Consider the following 18,116-nt stretch of genomic DNA (forward strand, 5'->3'; position numbering starts at 1 on the left):
GCCCGTTTTCTCGTGGCTTATTTTGATCCCGCACCTCTCATCTCAGCCCTTGAGACATCCAGTGTGCAGCCACGAACTTTTTTCTCTTTGTCACCAGATGAAGTGTTTTTTAAAGATCAATTAGAGTTTGTTGACAGGTGGAGAGAGTTTAAAGAGCCTTCTATGTAGTAAGACCGCCAAGAGCAAAGGACTTAGACTGTAAGGGACTAACTAGAGGTTAAGTTTTGGTGGGGAAAGGGTGGTTGGTGTGGAGGGAAGTGAGTGGTGGGAGGTAAATCTGGCAGAGGGTGCTTTGGGGACCAGGAGGCACATGTTGGAATTATTTGGCAAGTTAAAAAATCTCTGGGACATAAGATAGCTTGATAATTGGGCAGAAGGATCAAGAAAGACATTGTCTCCCATAATAAAATTTGGTACTAGTGTGGATTATGCTCATCCTCATATAGAAATGATTGGCTTTGAAAAGTCTTGTAATTGACAGACTAATGAGAAGAGCAATGAGATAGAAAGAAACAAAAAGTTAAAGAGAATAGGAAGAAGGCAAAAGAGGTACACTGAAGAAAGAGAGAAGGCAGATGCCTGAACTGCTGCGTTTTGATTGGTAAATGGCTTGTGACACCTGGCTTCTTCATAACTGGATGTGGTAGCTCAGGGCTGGGGGGGTTTTATAAGTGCAGATGCTATGCTGGAGGTAGTCTCTGGTATATTCTGTATTTGTGAAACTGTTCTTTTAGGGTTCTCAGGATAACAGTATTGACCACTCCTAACATTCAGTGACTTCTCAGTTCCTTGGACACTAGGAATTTCTTTTTTCTTTTTTTTTTTTTGAGATGGAGTCTCGCTCTGTCGCCCAGGCTGGAGTTCAGTGGCGCGATCTCGGCTCACTGCAAGCTCCGCCTCCCGGGTTCACGCCATTCTCCTGCCTCAGCCTCCCCAGCAGCTGGGACTACAGGCACCCGCCACCATGCCCGGCTAATTTTTTGTATTTTTAGTAGAGATGGGGTTTCACCGTGTTAGCCAGGATGGTCTCGATCTCCTGACCTCGTGATCTGCCCGCCTTGGCCTCCCAAAGTGCTGGGATTAGAGGTGTGAGCCACCGCGCCCAGCCGGACACTAGGAATTTATAATAGCATGAATTAGATTAAGAAAATGATGCTGAAATTGGTTTACTTGCAGCCACAGTAGAGAATAACATATCAAACAAAAGTGAAGGGAAAATGAAAGCACAATTTATTTACTTTCAGCTCAAGTTAAGAGCCTTGAGCAGCAAGTGGTAGGATGTCAAGACTGTAGATACCCAGGTGTGAACAGATTGTAGCAGGCTGAAGATTCAGGAGCAGATACAGATAAACCCAGTGTGGCCCCAGCCAAGAGGTCCGGATCACTTCCCTCTTTTCACAGAATCCTGCAGAGATGGCAGCTGTTCTTCAGGGGGTGTTATATGGTCTTCATTGAGGCTTATCTGAATGTCGGGAATCTGGTGATTATGTGGTTTGTTCCAACCTTCAAATAAGTCATTGGCACACACTCAGTTGACAGTCATTGGATCTGATGTGCTTGGGAAGAAATCTTACAGATGATCTGGCCCAAGCTTCTATTTTTTGTTTTTCCAGATGACAGAATGGTTTGGCTTAAGTTCTAAAAGTAGTAAGAGCCAAGATTTGATTCATTAGACCTACTGCTCTTTCTGAGATTACAGAAAAGTTGCATTTGTGTCTCAAGTGCCTATTTATTCAGTAGGACTAGAGTTGACGCTCTTTTTTTTTTTTTTTTTTTTTTTTTTGGAGATGGAGTCTCACTCTGTCACCCAGGCTGGAGTGCAATGGCGCGATCTCAGCTCACTGAAACCTCCGCCTCCTGGGTTCAAGCGATTCTCCTGCCCCAGCCTCCTGAGTAACTGGGATTACAGGTGCCTGCCACCATACCTAGCTGATTTTTGTATTTTTAGTAGAGACAGGGTTTCACCATGTTGGCCAGGCTGGTCTCGAACTCCTGACCTCACCTGCCATGGCCTCCCAAAGTGCTGAGATTATAGGCATGAGCCACCACACCCAGCCTGACCCTCAATAAAATGATACTGCTGTATAGGAAATGGTTTTGATGTCCTCCCCTCTACCTCACAGTTTCCCATAATCAGAAATTGCATATCTCATTATGAAGTTGCTGCCCTTTGTCTACTCCAATTAACCATTATGAGAACACATCTGATCTGCCAATACTGTAGGCTCTAGAAGACTATTTGCCCTGTCAAAACTTACTCTTTACCCACTGTATAGCTTTGTTTTTTTTTTTTTTAAAGTTTTTCCAAGAATATGTAAAATGAGATTTGGAGTTTAAAATCAGAACAGGGATACATTAAACAAACAAAAGATACTTTTCTGATTATCAATTTTTGAGACTCAAAGCATCCCCAAAACATTGGAGATCCAGCTTATTCCTGAGAGACATCAACCATCACAAAAGGTTTTCACTCTGAACTATTCACATTTTTGTAGCAGAAAACAGAACAAAGTTCTGCAGACATCCTTCCTCTCTTCTTTCTAAAATGTGTTCACAAACAGGGTCTTTTCATAGTTCAAAAGGAAAACAAACAGGTTTCTTTCTTGGCCAAATGGCTTGTTACTCTCACCCTGGGATCTGATTTCTTACTAAGAAAGTTCAGGGCACCAAATCCAACCAGAAATTCCCAGGACACCAATGGCTACTTAACTATGAGGGGATGGATGCTTTAATCTTTCTATGAGGGGAGTCATTCTCCTGGGATTATTATGCCCATCAGTAGTCCCAGGAGAGGTAGGTGGGAAGGAGGGTGAATGCAAAAGCTAAAGGGTTAGAGAAAAGAATGAGGCTTTCATGAACAACCCATAACAAGGCAGAATGGTCGTTTTACAAACCAACCACTACAGACTCCAAACATGCACACCCAAAACTAGAGGGGAAAATAAAGAGCTCCTGGGGGATGAGAGGAGACAAAAGATGGTCCCATAGAACAGCAGACTCGCCTGTGAACATTTCTCACCTTCCTAACATTGGAAGATGTTTAATTAAAAAGTTGCTGTTCAAAATGGTACTGAAAACATATCTAAAAATAGGTCTGTAGTCATCTTAAAAATAAAAGGTCACTTCTCAGATAAGAGGAGTGACAGATATTCTCAGATACTAACACTTGAGCTGTCTTTGATGTAAATTTGTAAAATGGCCAGGTAGAGAAAAAGGAAGGAGAGAGGAAGACAGTGAGGGAGGTAGGGAGGGAAATTCAGAGTACGATAGGAAAGGCAAGAAAACTGGAAGAACACATTTTTTAAGCCCATGCTGATCTATCCCAGCAGCCAAACAAAGCAGATCCACAAAGGAAAAAAAAATGCAGTTCTTTTCTAAGAACATTCTGAAAATCAACTTCAAACTCAAAACATAAGAAACTGCAATCTGAGAACAACTATCACAATGCTCACTGGACTTAAAAATGACTACTGAGACTGGGTACTCAAATGGGTCAACACTCTTCAGAGGTCATTCTTAGGCATTATCTGACACAATACTATGATCAGGCATTACCCACCAAGTGGAGGCTAAAGTGCCTCTATTACTTGGTATGGACCTGCTCTAGGAGCAGACAAAATCACTTCACTTTCTTGAAGTACAAGAGGACTCTGCCAGCAACAAGATGCAAGCAGGGAGGAATGGCAGAAGAAGAGCAAGACTGGTTATCAAGGGCTCTCTTCTGATGTACAGAGTTAAAAATACCTGCACAAATGTGCTAAGTGAAAGAATGGGAAGATGAACTATAATATCAAAGACAGAAGACATTCCTCCCAGAGGAAAGAAGGGAAGAGGACCTCAAAACAGTGTCACAGGGTAATGCTACCAGAGTTGCACAAACTGTGCTCTGTCCCAAGGGACAAATACCTCAAGGTAAAAGGAAAAGCAGCTCTCTTTTTTATCATTCCCCCCTGCTAGTTTTAAAGACCCCAAGCCCAGAATCCTGCAACACTGAACCATAGGTGGGATACAAAGGAACATGAATGGTGTTAGGCCCCCCAAGCCTCTGTATCCCTTCCTCAGACTTCCCCATTTCTTCCCAAGCACAACAACTACAAGCCAGGCAGTTGTAGGTTGGTATTTGATTTGGGACAAAATTGAGGGGTATGAGGGTGGCTCTCAATAAAAAAAACAACTAGAAGGCCCGGCGTGGTGGCTCACGCCTGTAATCCCAGCACTTTGGGAGCCCAAGGCAGGAGGATCACAAGGTCAGGAGTTCGAGACCAGCCTGGCCAATATGGTGAAACCCCGTCTCAGGTAAAAAATACAAAAAGCCCGGCGTGGTGGCGGCCACCTGTAGTCCCAGCTACTCAGGAGGCTGAGGCAGGAGAATCGCTTGAACCCGGGAGGCAGAGGTTGCAGTGAGCAGAGATCATGCCACTGCACTCCACTCCAGCCTGGGCGACAGAGCAAGACTTTGTCTAAAAAAAAAAAAAAAAAAAAAAAAACTAGAGTTTAACTGTTTTCCTCTAAGGACTGCTTAGCGCTACAGAAATACACCAAGGGCCTTCAATCTAACTTGTTTAACTGGGAAGGGGAACAGGAGACAGGGAGAAGAAATGGTCAGATGAAGCTCATCTTCCCATCATTTGGCACCCAGAGGAAGAGTGGGAGACGGAGACTGTAATGGGGACTGCTGGTATTGCCTCTTGTGTCTTTTCACTGTTGATCCTATTGGCCAAATCAGGTGCACACAGGTACCAGTGTTGCTGCTTTTCTTCTAATCCTTGCAGGAGAGTCAGATGTCCATCTCCAACTGAGCATCACCCCCCAGCTGCATGTTTCCTGTCATGATTGTTCAAGTTGTTCAAATTATTGACTTCTACTTGTGGAGTCTTCAATTAAGGTGCCAGGGCTAGTGACTCCCGGGATATTGGGCAGATGGCAGGTGGGGTCTGAGCCATGGGAGAACTGCGAAGATCCAACAGAAACTTTCTATCATAAATGATTTGAGTTTCTCCTGGTGTGGTGGAGAAGAGCGTCCCCTCGGGCGTGGTGCAATAGTCATGAGGTAGCTGCGCGGCGTCGCTGATGGCCACGGTGTGGGTGGGGAAGGCGCGGCTCTGGCTGGGCTGGTGGCCGCTGCCGGCGGAGGAGGACATGGCTGTGGACGCGGGCTCTGGGCTTTGTGTGGCGGGTAGGCGGCGGCGCCGGGTCGGTCTGCTCCAGCTCCTAGGGCGGGTGGAAAAGCGAGCTCTGCGCACTCCTCGCTCGCTTCCTCTAGTTCCCTCGTCTGTCTCCGCCCCTGCCGCCACCCGATCCTCGGGCCTCGCCAGCAGCCTCAGCAGCAGCAGCAGCGGCGGCGAAGACCACGATGACAGGAAACCTACATAGCTTTTTTTGTTTTTTGTTTTCAAGTCTGTAAAATAGGGATAACTACTTCAATGGTTTTTATGAACATTTGATAAAAGAATACATTACAACAATCTTTATTCCTCAGACCCCTGTGCTTGGCTGTCTGGTTTTTAAACGTTTTACAAGGGGCCAGGCAGTGTGGTTTATGCCTGTAATCCCAGCACTTTGGGAGACTGAGGCAGGAGAATCGCATGAACCCAGGAGTTCAATACCAATCTGTGTCGTCAACAACAACAACAACAACAAAATTAGCTGGGCATGGTAGCAAGTGCTTGTAATCCTGGCTACTTGGGAAGTTGAGGTGGAAGAAATGCTTAAGCCCAGGAAATTGAGGCTGCAGTGAGCTATGATTGCACCACTGCACCCCAGCCTGGGCAGCAGAGTGAGATCCTGTCTCTAAATAAATCAATAAACAAAATTAAATCTAAAGACCCCTGTCTCACTGTGCTTCTCCTACCCCCAGTCCTCTAGGTCATAGCCTGGGAAGCCTGAGGAAGGATAAAAAATAAGACTGAAGGTATTGTCTCAACTTTCAGGTTCTAGGCTAGGAGTAATTTAATTGATAACTTTTATTGTTTGTAGTGGAGGATGTTCTAATTAATTCTCATCTGTTAACATTTTGGTCATGAGTACTTTAGCTGTGGCTTTTCATATTATGAAAAAGGATAGGTATCAGGTATGTGGGTCATCTGAATTAAGCCCATTAAAGTGAGTGTAGAGATTGTTTAGTTGTTAGCAGTATTACCACATAACTGCAACACAGGAAGATTCTTGAGGAGCTTGGCCCTGCTTCTGATTTAAGAAGATATAAAGAAAGGATTTGAGAAATATATTCTCAGGGTCTCAGCAGAGAGGATTCCGATACTTTTTTTTTTGTCAATATCCATGCCCAAAATGCTGGAGAAAATGAGAGATGATGCCGTGTTATATGCTGGGCCAAGGATGCTCTCTAGAGTTTCTTTTCTTTTGAGAGATGAGATCTTGCTCTGTCACTCAGGCTGGGGTGCAGCATCGTGATCATAACTTGCTGCAGCCTTGAACTCCCGGGCTCAAGCAGTCCTCCTGCCTCTCAGTCTTGCAAGTAGTTGGGATTGTATGTGTGAGCCACTGCTCCCCGCACTCTCTAGGGTTTCTAAGCCTGACTTCTAAGGTATAATTCAGAGCCTAGGCTTCCTGGTCAGACAAATATGAGTTTAAATCCTAGCTCTGCCACTGATAGCTGTGTGACCTTGGACAAGTTACATAATTTCTCTCAGCTTTAGTCCTCTGCCTGTAAAAATGATATGTTAGCAAGCTATGTCAGGAGGGTACGTAGGAGGATAGCGTAAGATGAAGAACAATATGTAGTGCCCCTAATAAAGTGCCTTACACATAGAGGGTACTAAATGTGAATGTGAGCTGTTGCAGAGCCAAATTGTAAAGATCCAGGGAAGCATGCCAGCTAGGGGACTGCTTGATGTGACGCTTATAGCCATTTATGGAGACAGATGCTTCTCTTAAGGGTACAGCAGTAGGGAAATATTTTGTCCCACTAGCACTGGTTTTAGCCTCTTTTTTCTTGATTTTAAAAACAACATTTCTTCTGAGCTTGGGTCTTGTTTCTAGGGAGACCAAAGAAGGGGGAAGAATTATTGTGGAAGTTGATGGCAAAGTGGCAAAAATCAGGAATTTAAAGGTAAGCCTGAAATTGTTTTTCATTTTCTTTCCACTGAGGAGCTAATATTGTTACAGGGGCTTCCAGGATGAAGGTGTATATGTGAATGTGTTTAGAGTTGGGGAGGAAGGGGTATATAAGAGGAATAGGGGGAGGAGCTTATGCCAATCATAAAGCAAATTAAGAAATCAAGAAAGAAGTGCAGGGCATTTGGCTGCTGCAGCCTAAGTTTTATCAGATAGGGTGCATCTGTTTTGGAAATTAGTTGGTAGATGTTTTGAAAGTAAACTTGGGATGTTTTGGGGGCAATAGTTAACTTAAATCGTGCTGCAGGCAATCCATATTCTATTTAACTCACCTGACCACCAGTTAAACTTTGTCCTTATCTTTTCAGTTGATACCACTTTATCTAGAGACATTATTAGGCATTGTAGTATGCACCTGGTAATGCAGGGTTTCTTTTAGCTATACTGAGATCCATGTAACATCTTTCAGATCCCAGAAGGGAGTCAGTCACTAGCCTGGGTTTTGTTACAGATTCTCTTTCACAGATCTTACTGAACTTAGAGTCATAATTGGACAGACATTCGGAACTTCCTTCCATACCCCTCAGTCTCCCTTAGGGCTAATTTTTCTCCATCCTGTTCCTCCATTTACCAGGCAAACAGAAGACGGAGGGGTTTCTTTCTTTCTGGGCCTTGGGGAGTGGGGAGAGACTAGGGAAGCTGACCATGTGACTTTTGCTATAGTCAGCTTGCAGGTGGTACTCAGCATTCCTGAGAGCTGAGGAAACTGGCAAAACAGAGTTATTTGGACCCCAGTCTTCACAGTCATGCCTGCTCTCTTGTTACTCCTGTGATGTGATGTGTTTCCTCTTGTCATTAGTTCTCTGCTAAAAAACAATGGGGACCTACCAGACTTTCAACAGGGCTCCCCAGGGACAAAGGACCTTTTATTCTCTGCTGTCTCTTATTTATATTGCTGTTGCCTAATCACTTCAGCTGCTTTGTTGTAAGATTCTCATGTTTTTGGTTCTTAAGAATAAGTCTCAGCCAAGATCAAACTTTAATCTGCCTTCTGCACACCTCCCTGGCTGCTGACTTCTCTGTGGTCAGTTATCCAGGAAGAATCTCTTAATCATTCTGGCAGCCTCATTCTTCTGTAGTTTATGATGGCTAGTGGCAGGGTTATCTTTCCCTGTCCAGAGTGTATAAGATAAGGCATTTCTGTGAATAATGCCGTTCTCCTCAGTACCTGGAGGTCAGTGCAAGGCCAAGCTCTGGTTCTACTCTCATCTACCTTGAGCAGCTAGATTGCTTCTGACTTTTCTGTCCAATGTGGTGTCTAAATGGGGGTTGAATATTCCAGGAACCTCAGTGAAAGCCCCAGGTTGATGAAGCCTGTCAGGCACCGTGGCCAAACTACTCACGCACTCCCAGTATCCTCTGCAGAAATACTTAGAAAAGAAATAATATAGGTTGAACGTCTTAATTTGAAAATTTGAAATCTGAAATCCTTCAAAATCTGAAGCTTTTTGAATGCTGACATGACACCATGAGTGGAAAGTTTCACAGCTGGCTTCATGTGATGGGTTGCAGCCAAAACTATTTCATGAACAAAATTATTAAAAATATTGTATAAAATTACCTTCAAGCTATGTTTATAAAGTGTATATGAAACATAAAAGGATTTCATGTTTAGACTTGGATTCATCCCCAAGATATTATGTATATGCAAATATTCCAAAATCCAAAAAAATCTGAAATCCAAAAAATTCCGAAACAGTTCTGGTCCCAAGCATTTCAAAGAAGGGACATTCAACCTGTAGTGATAAGAAGATGCCCAGAGCGGGAGAGGCTTTCTCTCCCAAGCTTTACCACATCTCATATAGTTGGTTCATATGTAGGCAGATATATGATAGAATGACAGACAAATTTAGTTATCTGTGCTTTATTTGTATCTAATAAGATGGAGAGAAAGATTACCTTTTCTTTTTCAGGAAGATAATATAAACAGTCTCATGACCAGTCCAAGTCTCTCTAGCTATGGTAGAGGGTGATCAAGTGCCACTGGCCAGATTCTAATATTATGATAGAAAAGACACTGGATCCTATGTTTGATTTTAGGTGGACAATCGACCAGATGGCTTTGGGGACTCCCGGGAGAAGGTTATGGCATTTGGCTTTGATTACTGCTACTGGTCAGTCAACCCAGAGGATCCCCAGTATGCATCTCAAGATGTGGTAATATCATTTATCATTTTTCTTTCACCTCAGTTCTTCTTTTATGTATAATATTTAAGATGTTTATTATAAAGATACTTTGCAAGGTTAGTATAGCACAGTTGTACAGATTGGAAGTCCTCTAATTGGTACTTTAAGAAAATTTTGAAATAACTAACAGATTTTCAAAAAGAAGAAACTTCAATACATCAAGAAACCATTGGCCTTTTCAAGTAACCATTTTCATGGTAGGTAACAAAAGAAGCTTATTTCAAATGCGGTAATATCGTGTATTTCCTCATTTCCTCATAACTGGATAATCATTGGGAAATTAACATGAAATCTGAGTCCTGGCTATTTCTTATGATACTTTTGTCTGAAACTAATGATGTTTTGGTCTGAGAAATGGTAGTGAGAGGTATCACTTCCAGAAAGAACAAAGAAGGTGGGAAAAGACTGCTTGAACAGGACATCAGAGTTGGCTAGTGTCCATTTAGGCTTGAGCCTCCTCATGATTCAGGTGGGTATAAGTTAGCTCAGGTAGTGTTCTGCTCCTATGATAGGTGAACAGCCATGTATTATGTGCAGCACAAGGGAATTATAGAGGTTAGTATCTTCTTTGAACCTTAGGCTTGTACTTGTCCTCCTAGGCAGAGTGGAAAAGGGCTAGACAGCTAGTCAGCCAGCCTGCAAGGTAGGTAGGAGGCAGGTGAATCTTATCGATCTGCTGTTTGAGCAGCCAAGGCTTTGCCAGCTGAGCCTGTTGGTCACCCGTCGTGTGTCTTGTGGTTCTGCTTAGCTCTCGGTCAAGTTTCCAAGGCAGCAGGAGGTCTGGCCAGTGGGTCTACAGGACTTCTCTTTTTCTCTGAAGCAGCAGTGTTGTCTTGGTTTGATCACTGTTAAAGGCCATGTACTCAGACCCCATCATGGCCAGCAAGCCTTGCCTCATTCACTTCTATGGCCACAGACAGTAGCCCTTGCCCCAGCAGCTATCAGGGTACTTTGCAAAAGTCCAAACCTAAAATTGGAAAAGCCATTTACTTGGCCTTTCATGGTTCATTATCATCATACCACATGTGAAAGAAAAGACTATGGGAATATATCTTTGGGAAATACTACTGGAAATAGAAATATTTTTGGGGAAACCTGGACAGTCATTGCCTAGGATTCTATATAACTTTGAATAAAAAGTCAAACTATGTTTTCTGACAAATATTTCAGTCTTTCATAAAACTTTTTTTTTTTTTTTGGTGGGGGGCCGGGGGGCAGAGATGATCTTGTTCTGTTGCCCAGGCTGGAATGCAGTGGCATGATCTCAGCTCACTTCAGCCTCTTTCTTCTGGGCTGAAAGTGATCTTCCCACCACAGCCTCCTGAGTAGCTGGGACTACAGGTGTGTGCCCCCATGCCCAGCTAATTTTTGTATTTTCTGTAGAGACAGGTTTTCATCATGTTGCCCAGGCTGGTCTTGAACTCCTCAGCTCAAGCAATTATCCTACCTTGGCCTACCAAAGTGCTGGAATTATAGGCATGAGTAACTGCACTCAGCTATAAAGCTTTTAATAATTATGTCAAAGGAACAACATTATCAAGTCTGAGTGACTCAGAGGAGACAGTACTGATTTTCTGCTATTGTAGACTTCTGAAGATGATTGAATATTTCTAAATCACAGATGTAGATATTTCTAAATTTAAATATTTCTAAATTACCCCATTCTTCCCTTCTGAAAGGAACACACAGAAATAAGACCCTAGACCACTGTGGGATTTGCTGTCACAGTGGGCCTCTTCTGTTATATAAGCATCTCACCTTTGTAGTCCTAATGTGTTTGCTGTTAATGCTCAGTACAAAAGAGCAGTGTGGACATTACCTGCCCTCCACTGAGTCTTCTCTGTCCTTTTGAATATGAGGACAGGGGCAGGTCTAGGCTTGTCTTGTGGCCCTTGATTTATTTATTTATTTATTTATTTTATTATTTTTTGGGGGGTTGGAGTTTCGCTCTTGTTGCCCAGCCTGGAGTGCAATGGCACCATCTCGGCTCACCACAACTTCTCCTCCTGGGTTCAAGCGATTCTCCTGCCTCAGCCTTCTGAGTAGCTGGGATTACAGGCATGTGCCACCACGCCTGGCTAATTTTGTATTTTTAACAGAGACGAGGTTTCTCCGTGTTGGTCAGGCTGATCTCGAACTCCCGACCTCAGGTGATCCGCTCACCTTAGCCTCCCAAAGTGCTGGGATTACAGGCATGAGTCACCATGCCAGGCTGGCCCTTGATTTTTTATCCCAGCACTCAAGTGTGTATGAGGCATCTGGTTACTAGTGTTTGTAACCATTCCCTTGAGCTCCTCCAAGAAGAACCAGCAAAGTAACTAACTTTGAGTAAGAAAGATGGGACTCCTATAACAGTCCACAGTTGTGACTATATTTGTGGCATAGAAGACAGTGGCCTTTCCGTTAGCGGAAAGTATGAGCATTCTGATAGCTGTTTGAGACCTCCCTGGCCATGGCATACATGTGGCTGTTCTGTACATAATAGGAATTAACTATTTTGTATAACATTTGATAAATCAGTCATCTTGGAGGGGGTGTGTGAATGTGTTAAAATTTTATATGTTTGTGTGTGTGTGTGTGTGTGTGTGTGTATTAGTATCATTAAGCTTGAGTATGAGTTTGGTTGTGAGTCCCGTATTTTACATTTATGTGTCTTAACTGTATAAAAATCTAGTGAAAGCCCAAAAGGCCATAGAGGAGGGAAATTCATAAATATGATTCTTCTTTTGCCTGATTTGAAATTTAATGGAAAGATCAAATGAGATCCAGACAGGAAGCCTGTGCAGAGAGATAAACCAGTGTCTCCTGAGGTTTCTTCTGGCTTGTTTATTAATTGTCTGAGTCCTTCATTGGTCCCAAGAGGAGTTAGGATAGGAAAGAGAAGGAAGGGAACCTCTGTCACAAGCTGGAGTGGAGCCAGAGGTCCCAGAGTGGTGGCAGGACTCATATCTACATGATACAATCAGAGGGCCTCATTGCTTTAACACAGAAATTGGAGCTCAGATTTAACCCTAATCACTATGGCTCTGAGGCCACCACGGACGGGTAAGAAAGGTGGAATCCATACAATCTTAGGACTTGGGGTGGAAAAGAATTTGGATGTAATCCAGTTTATCCTCTTCACAGTGTTTTTTTTTTGGAGTGGGGGGCGGGGGGGTGTGGACAGTCTTAGTCACCCAGGCTGGAGTGCAGTGGCTCAATCTTGGCTCGCTGCAACCTCCGCCTCCTGGATTCCAGCGATTCTTGTGCCTCAGCCTCCTGAGTAGCTGGGACTACAAGCGTGCGCCACCATGCTCAACTGATTTTTGTATTTTTAGTAGAGACAGGGTTTCACCATGTTGGCTAGGCTGGTATCGAACTCCTGACCTCAAGTAATCCACCTGCCTTGGCCTCCCAAAGTGCTGGGATTACAGGTGTGAGCCACCGCATCCAGCTCTCCACAGCATTAGTGATCAGATTTTGAGAGGAGGGGTCAGTCTATTGAAGTATAATTTAGATATAGTGAAAGATTTACCTTTTTTTCTTTTTTAACAATTATTTATTATTATTTTTAATAGAGATAGGGTCTTGCTGTATTGTCTAGGCTGGTCTTGAACTCCTGGGCTCAAGTGATCCTCCCGCCTTGGCTTCCCAAAGTGTTGGGATTATAGGCATGAGTCACCATGCTTGGCCAAATTCACCTTTTTATTGTACAGTAACACATTCAGGTGTGTAACTGACACTACAATCAATATACAAAATAGTCTATCATCCCAAAAATTGCTTCATGCTCTTTTATAGTCTGTTTCCCCAGGCCCTCACAATTACTGATCTGTTTTCTGTCCCTACAGTTTTATCAGTTCCAGAACGTCATAAAAATGGAATCAAACAGTATGTAGTTGTTTGAATCTGGCTTCTTTCACTTTGCGTGATGTATTTGAGATTCATCTTTTTTTTTTTTTTTTTAAATGGAATTTCGCTCTTGTTGCCTAGGCTGGGGAGGGCAGTGGTGCGATCATGGCTCACTGCAACCTCCACCTTCCGGTTTCAAGTGATTCTCTGGCCTCAGCCTCCTGAGTAGCTGGGATTACAGGCGCCTGCCACCACGCCCAGCTAATTTTTGTATTTTTAGTAGAGACGGGGTTTCACTATGTTGGCCAGGCTGGTCTCAAACTCCTGACCTTGTGATCCACCTGCCTTGGCCTCCCAAAGTGCTGGGATTACAGGCGTGAGCCACCACGCCTGGCCGAGATTCATCTTTACTGTTGTGTGTGTCACATCTTCTAACCTTGATTCTTTTTTTGTTGTTGTTGTTGAGACCGGGTCTCACTCTGTCACTCAGGCTGGAGTAGGGTGGCGCAGTCACAGCTCACTGCAGCCTCAACCTCCCGAACTTAAGTGATCCTCCCACCTCAGCCTCCTGAGTAGCTGGGACTACAGATATGTGTGCCACCATGCTCAGCTAAGTTTTGTAGTTTTTGTAGAGATGTGGTCTCGCTGTGTTGTTCAGGCTGGTCTCAAACTCCTGGGCTCAAATGATCTGCCTGCCTTGGCCTCCCAAAGTGCTGGGATTACAGGTGTGAGCCACCACACCTGACCTTGATTCATATTTATTTAAATTATCTGCTCTCCCAAAAGGACTCTCATGACTTTGGAAGCATGGATTCTAACTATAAAGGATACAGTGTGTCTTTCATCCCTAGGTTTCTTCTTATTACAAAGGAAGGACTGCTCAGAAATATGGCATTGATTTCAGATATCAAAATATCTGAGGGAACTATCTAAATTTCCCTTAGTGGATATGGAGGGAGTATCTAAATATCTAACTTTAGGGGGATTTAGAGCAGCATCTTAAGAAGCCATTCAGAGGTAGATGTTGACAAGAATGTCACCTGATCAGTGTTGGTGCTTGTGTTAGTCTATTTTGTGTTATAAAGGAATACCTGAGGCATAGTAATTTATAAAGAAAAGAGGTTTATTTGGCTCACAATTCTGCAGGCTTTACAGAAAGTATTGTGCAGTATCTGCTGTTGCTGAGGGTTCAGAGAGCATCCAGTTGTAACAGAAGGGGAAGGAGACAGTCATGTCACAGCGAGAGAGAGAGAGCGAGAGGTGGGAGGGAGGCCACTCTCTTAAACAGTCAGCTCCAGTGTGAACTAATAGAGCGAGAACGCACTCATTACTGTGGGGAGGGTACCAGGCCATTCATGAGGGATCTGTCCCCATGAACCAAACACTTCTCAGCAGGCCCCAGCTCCAACATTGGGGGTCACATTTCAACATGAGATTTGGAGGGGACAGATACACAAACTGTATCAGTGCTGCCTTGTCATAGCCTCTTAGTATGTTAGAGTTTGAAAAGAACTTGTTAGTCATCTAGGCCAGAGTTTGTTGACCTCAGCGCTGTTGACATTTTGACCATATAATTCTTTGTTGTGGGGGTCTGTACTGTGCATTGTGGAATGTTTAGCAGCATTCCTGGCCTCTACCCACTTGATGCCAGTAGCAATCCCCCAACTGTGACAATAAAAAACATGTCCAGGCTGAGCGCAGTGGCTCACGCCTGTAATCCTAGCACTTTGGGAGACCAAGGCAGGTGGATCACCTGAGGTCAGGAGTTCAAGACCAGCCTGGCCAACGTGGCGAAACCCTGTCTCTACTAAAGATAAAAAAAATAGCCAGGCATGGTGGTGCATGCCTGTAATCCGAGCTACTTGGGAGGCTGAGGCAGGAGAATTGCTTTAACCCGGGAAGTGGTGGTTGCAGTAAGCCGAGATCGCACCACTGCCCTCCAGCCAGGGCAACAGAGCAAGAGTCCATCTTAAAAAAAAAAAAAAGAAGAAAAAGTCTGGACATTAGGCACTAATCTAGGCCAACCCTCATATGTTACAGATCTGGCCATGTAATTTATGGCATTATACAGGTGGTTAGTGCTCAAGCTGGAACAGACCCAGGCTTCCTTATGGTGGTCTTTTTATTGCATTGTATCATTCTCTGTCTTTTTATATTTACAGCCTCAAAAGATAGGTTCAAAGTTAAAATTCCTTAGTGCTTTGGCACTCTTCCTGGTCCTTAGTGGTGAAATGCCTGAGTAAATAGATCAGTTGTCACCAACTAGGGACTACTAGAGGACAAGTCAGCTACTGCAAGTTCTGCTGAGAAGCAGCTTTATTTGTTAAATGCCTATTGATAGCCAGATACATTTGTAAATGTTTATCACTTCATTCACGTTCTATGAGATCTATATTATTTACTCCATTTTGTAGATAAGGAAACTGAGGCACAGAACGTTTATTAGACTTGCCAGTAAGTGGTGGAGCAAGAATTCAAATTCAAGACTGTTTAACTCTAAATTTTATGTCATTTCCACTAAACCTCACTGACTCTCAAAAAAAAAATACCATTTAGCCTACTAGTGATCTGATCATCTCTTTATGTATATTTGATATAATTTCTTAAATACCCTAAAAGGTAGAGGATTTTATCCCCCTTTTATAGTGGAGGAAATTTAGGCTTAGAGAAGTTATATGATCTGCCAAAGTTACACAGTAAGATGTGAGTTCTAGATTTGAACACAGGATCATCTGACTGCAAAGTTCATATTCAACGCTATGCTGCAGTACAAAAGGAAAATGAAGGATATGGGAAAAGGAAGAGATGGAAAACTGGAGAAGGGGAGAGAAAAGACTATAGTGAATGGGATGTGGTTGGGGATTATAGCACCTGTCTTGTCCATTACTCCTTGACCCTGGTGTCAGCTTCCTGTTTTTTTTCTTTTTCTTTTTTCTTTTTTTTATTTTTTGAGACAGAGTCTCACTCTGTCACTCAGGCTGGAGTGCGGTGGTGCGATCTTAGCTCACTGCAACCTCTGCCTTCCGGTTTCTAGCAATTCTCCTGCCTCCGCCTCCCGAGTAGCTGGGATTACAGGTGTGTGCCACCACACCCGGCTAATTTTTGTATTTGTAGTAGAGACTGGTTTCTCCATGTTGGCCAGGCTCCTCTCGAACTCCTGATCTCAAGTGATCTGCCCACCTCGGCCTCCCAAAGTGCTGGGATTACAGGCGTGAGCCACCACACCCGGCCAGCTTTCCATTCTTAAGGCAAGTCATTATTGGTCTAAATGCTGTTTTCAGTATTTGTTAATATTTGGACTTGCAGCAGAAGCTTTTCTTCAAAATTGGCCTTATTTTTTCTGGCTTGAATCTGTATTAAAGTCAATTTGCTTCTCTGAAATTAAACCTGGGCTTGAATTCAGGCAGTCAGTTATTGGCTAGCTTACTTTGGGCAAGTTGCTTATCCTCTTTGCTTTCTAGTTTCCTCATCTCTAAAATAGAGATCATATATGCCTCAAAGAGTTATTGTGAGGAGGAAATGAAATAATTAAAGTGCCCAGCCCAGTACTTGGCACCTCGGCGTCAAATGAGTTGATGAGTGCTCTGCCTTGGGTCCCCGCCGTGATTACCATTATCATACATAGTACAAGAGAAGCAAGGCTCATGATATTTTTCTGAGTTGAACTAGATTTGGAAACCTCTTTTCTGAATCTGGTTATGATCCCTTCTGGGACCATCCTGCTCCATTTGGAAAACTAACTTCCCTCCCTTCCTCCTGGTGAGAACATCTGTTGGAGCAGGAATCCTCTGCTCCAGCGTATTGTGTTTGGGTGACTGTGTGTTTGTAAAACTTTCCATGAGGAGTATTAGCTCAGCTTTACCCACCAGAGCCTGAAAGTGGCTGTTTAAAACAAATGCAGACTGAGTCAACAAAAATCATGTCTATGAACAAAAAGCTAACCGCTCTTCATGGAAAGAATTGCTCCTATTCTTCTGGAAATCTTTATTTTAAAATGGTCTGTTATTTAGCTAAAACACTTGTAGCATTTCCAGACCAAAAAAAAATCACGTTGAGTGAGCAGGAGATTTTTGTCTGAATTCAAAACAACCACTGTCTCCAAAATTGAAGTATTTTAGTAGTAATATGGTTGTGCTTCTTTTTTTTTTTTTTGAGACAGAGTCTCACTCTGTTGCCCAGGCTGGAGTGCAGTGGTGCAATCTCGGTTCACTGCAAGCCTGCAAGCTCTGCCTCCCGGGTCCACGCCATTCTCCTGCCTCAGCCTCCTGAGTAGCTGGGACTACAGGTGCCCGCCACCACGCCCGGCTAACTTTTTTTTTTTTGTATTTTTAGTAGAGATGGGGTTTCACCGTGTTAGCCAGGATGGTCTTGATCTCCTGACCTCATGATCCACCCGCCTTGGCCTCCCAAATTTCTGGGATTACAGGCGTGAGCCACCGCGTGGTTGTGCTTCTTGTTGTTTTAATATTTGTTTGGTCTCCACAATATACTGAACACCAAACAACACACAGAATACATCATTACTTATGTCAAGGAGCCCTGAGAGAGAGTGAGCAAGTGAGAGTGAGAGAGACAGACAGACGGAGAAAAGAGAGTGTGCTATACATTCTTTGGTGAATATCTTTTCCAATTCTGGACTTCAGTGTGAGGATGTCAGGAACCTGGAGAGGCTTCAGAGGGAAACCACACATACTCCCCCAAATGATTACAGAGCTGGACTGCAGGAACCAAGAGGAGCCACTATTAGTGTAGTATACCTCATGGACATTCCACATGCGATTATTCAATAAAGGAATGTTGATCCTGCGATGAGAAGGCAGAGATGATAATGCTCCATAAGTACTGAACATGAGGAGTTTTTTTCTGGAACATGAGAACCAGCTGGTCTTTGTTTTCATTAGGATAAAAGAGATTTCAGTTAAATTGCAGAAAATTGTACGTAATTAGGACACGAAGAGTAACTT

The 18,116-nt window shown here is 43.4% G+C and overlaps 1 protein-coding gene and 1 pseudogene across 11 annotated transcripts in view; one reads left to right on the plus strand and one right to left on the minus strand.

Annotated features, from left to right (window-relative positions):
• STARD9 (StAR related lipid transfer domain containing 9) overlaps positions 1 to 18,116 on the plus strand; it is a 144,967-nt gene that overhangs the window by 810 nt on the left and 126,041 nt on the right. For 9 of the 11 annotated variants that reach the window (XR_010151627.1, XR_010151628.1, XR_010151629.1 and 6 more), the window contains exons 2-3: positions 7,000 to 7,069; positions 9,175 to 9,291. The exons of 1 other annotated variant lie outside the window; for it this stretch is intronic. Coding sequence is in view for 5 of the 10 variants with exons in the window: in XM_063794785.1 (XP_063650855.1) it covers positions 7,000 to 7,069; positions 9,175 to 9,291 (187 nt within the window). In the remaining 5 variants the exon portion in view is untranslated. The remainder of the gene's footprint in view (positions 1 to 6,999; positions 7,070 to 9,174; positions 9,292 to 18,116) is intronic. One more of the 11 variants, XM_016928040.4, reaches the window with a different exon arrangement.
• On the minus strand, positions 4,662 to 5,141 carry LOC129137208 (eukaryotic translation initiation factor 4E-binding protein 2-like; annotated as a pseudogene).

The sequence above is a fragment of the Pan troglodytes genome, chromosome 16, assembly GCF_028858775.2.
Source record: "Pan troglodytes isolate AG18354 chromosome 16, NHGRI_mPanTro3-v2.0_pri, whole genome shotgun sequence".
Classification (NCBI taxonomy): domain Eukaryota; kingdom Metazoa; phylum Chordata; class Mammalia; order Primates; family Hominidae; genus Pan; species Pan troglodytes.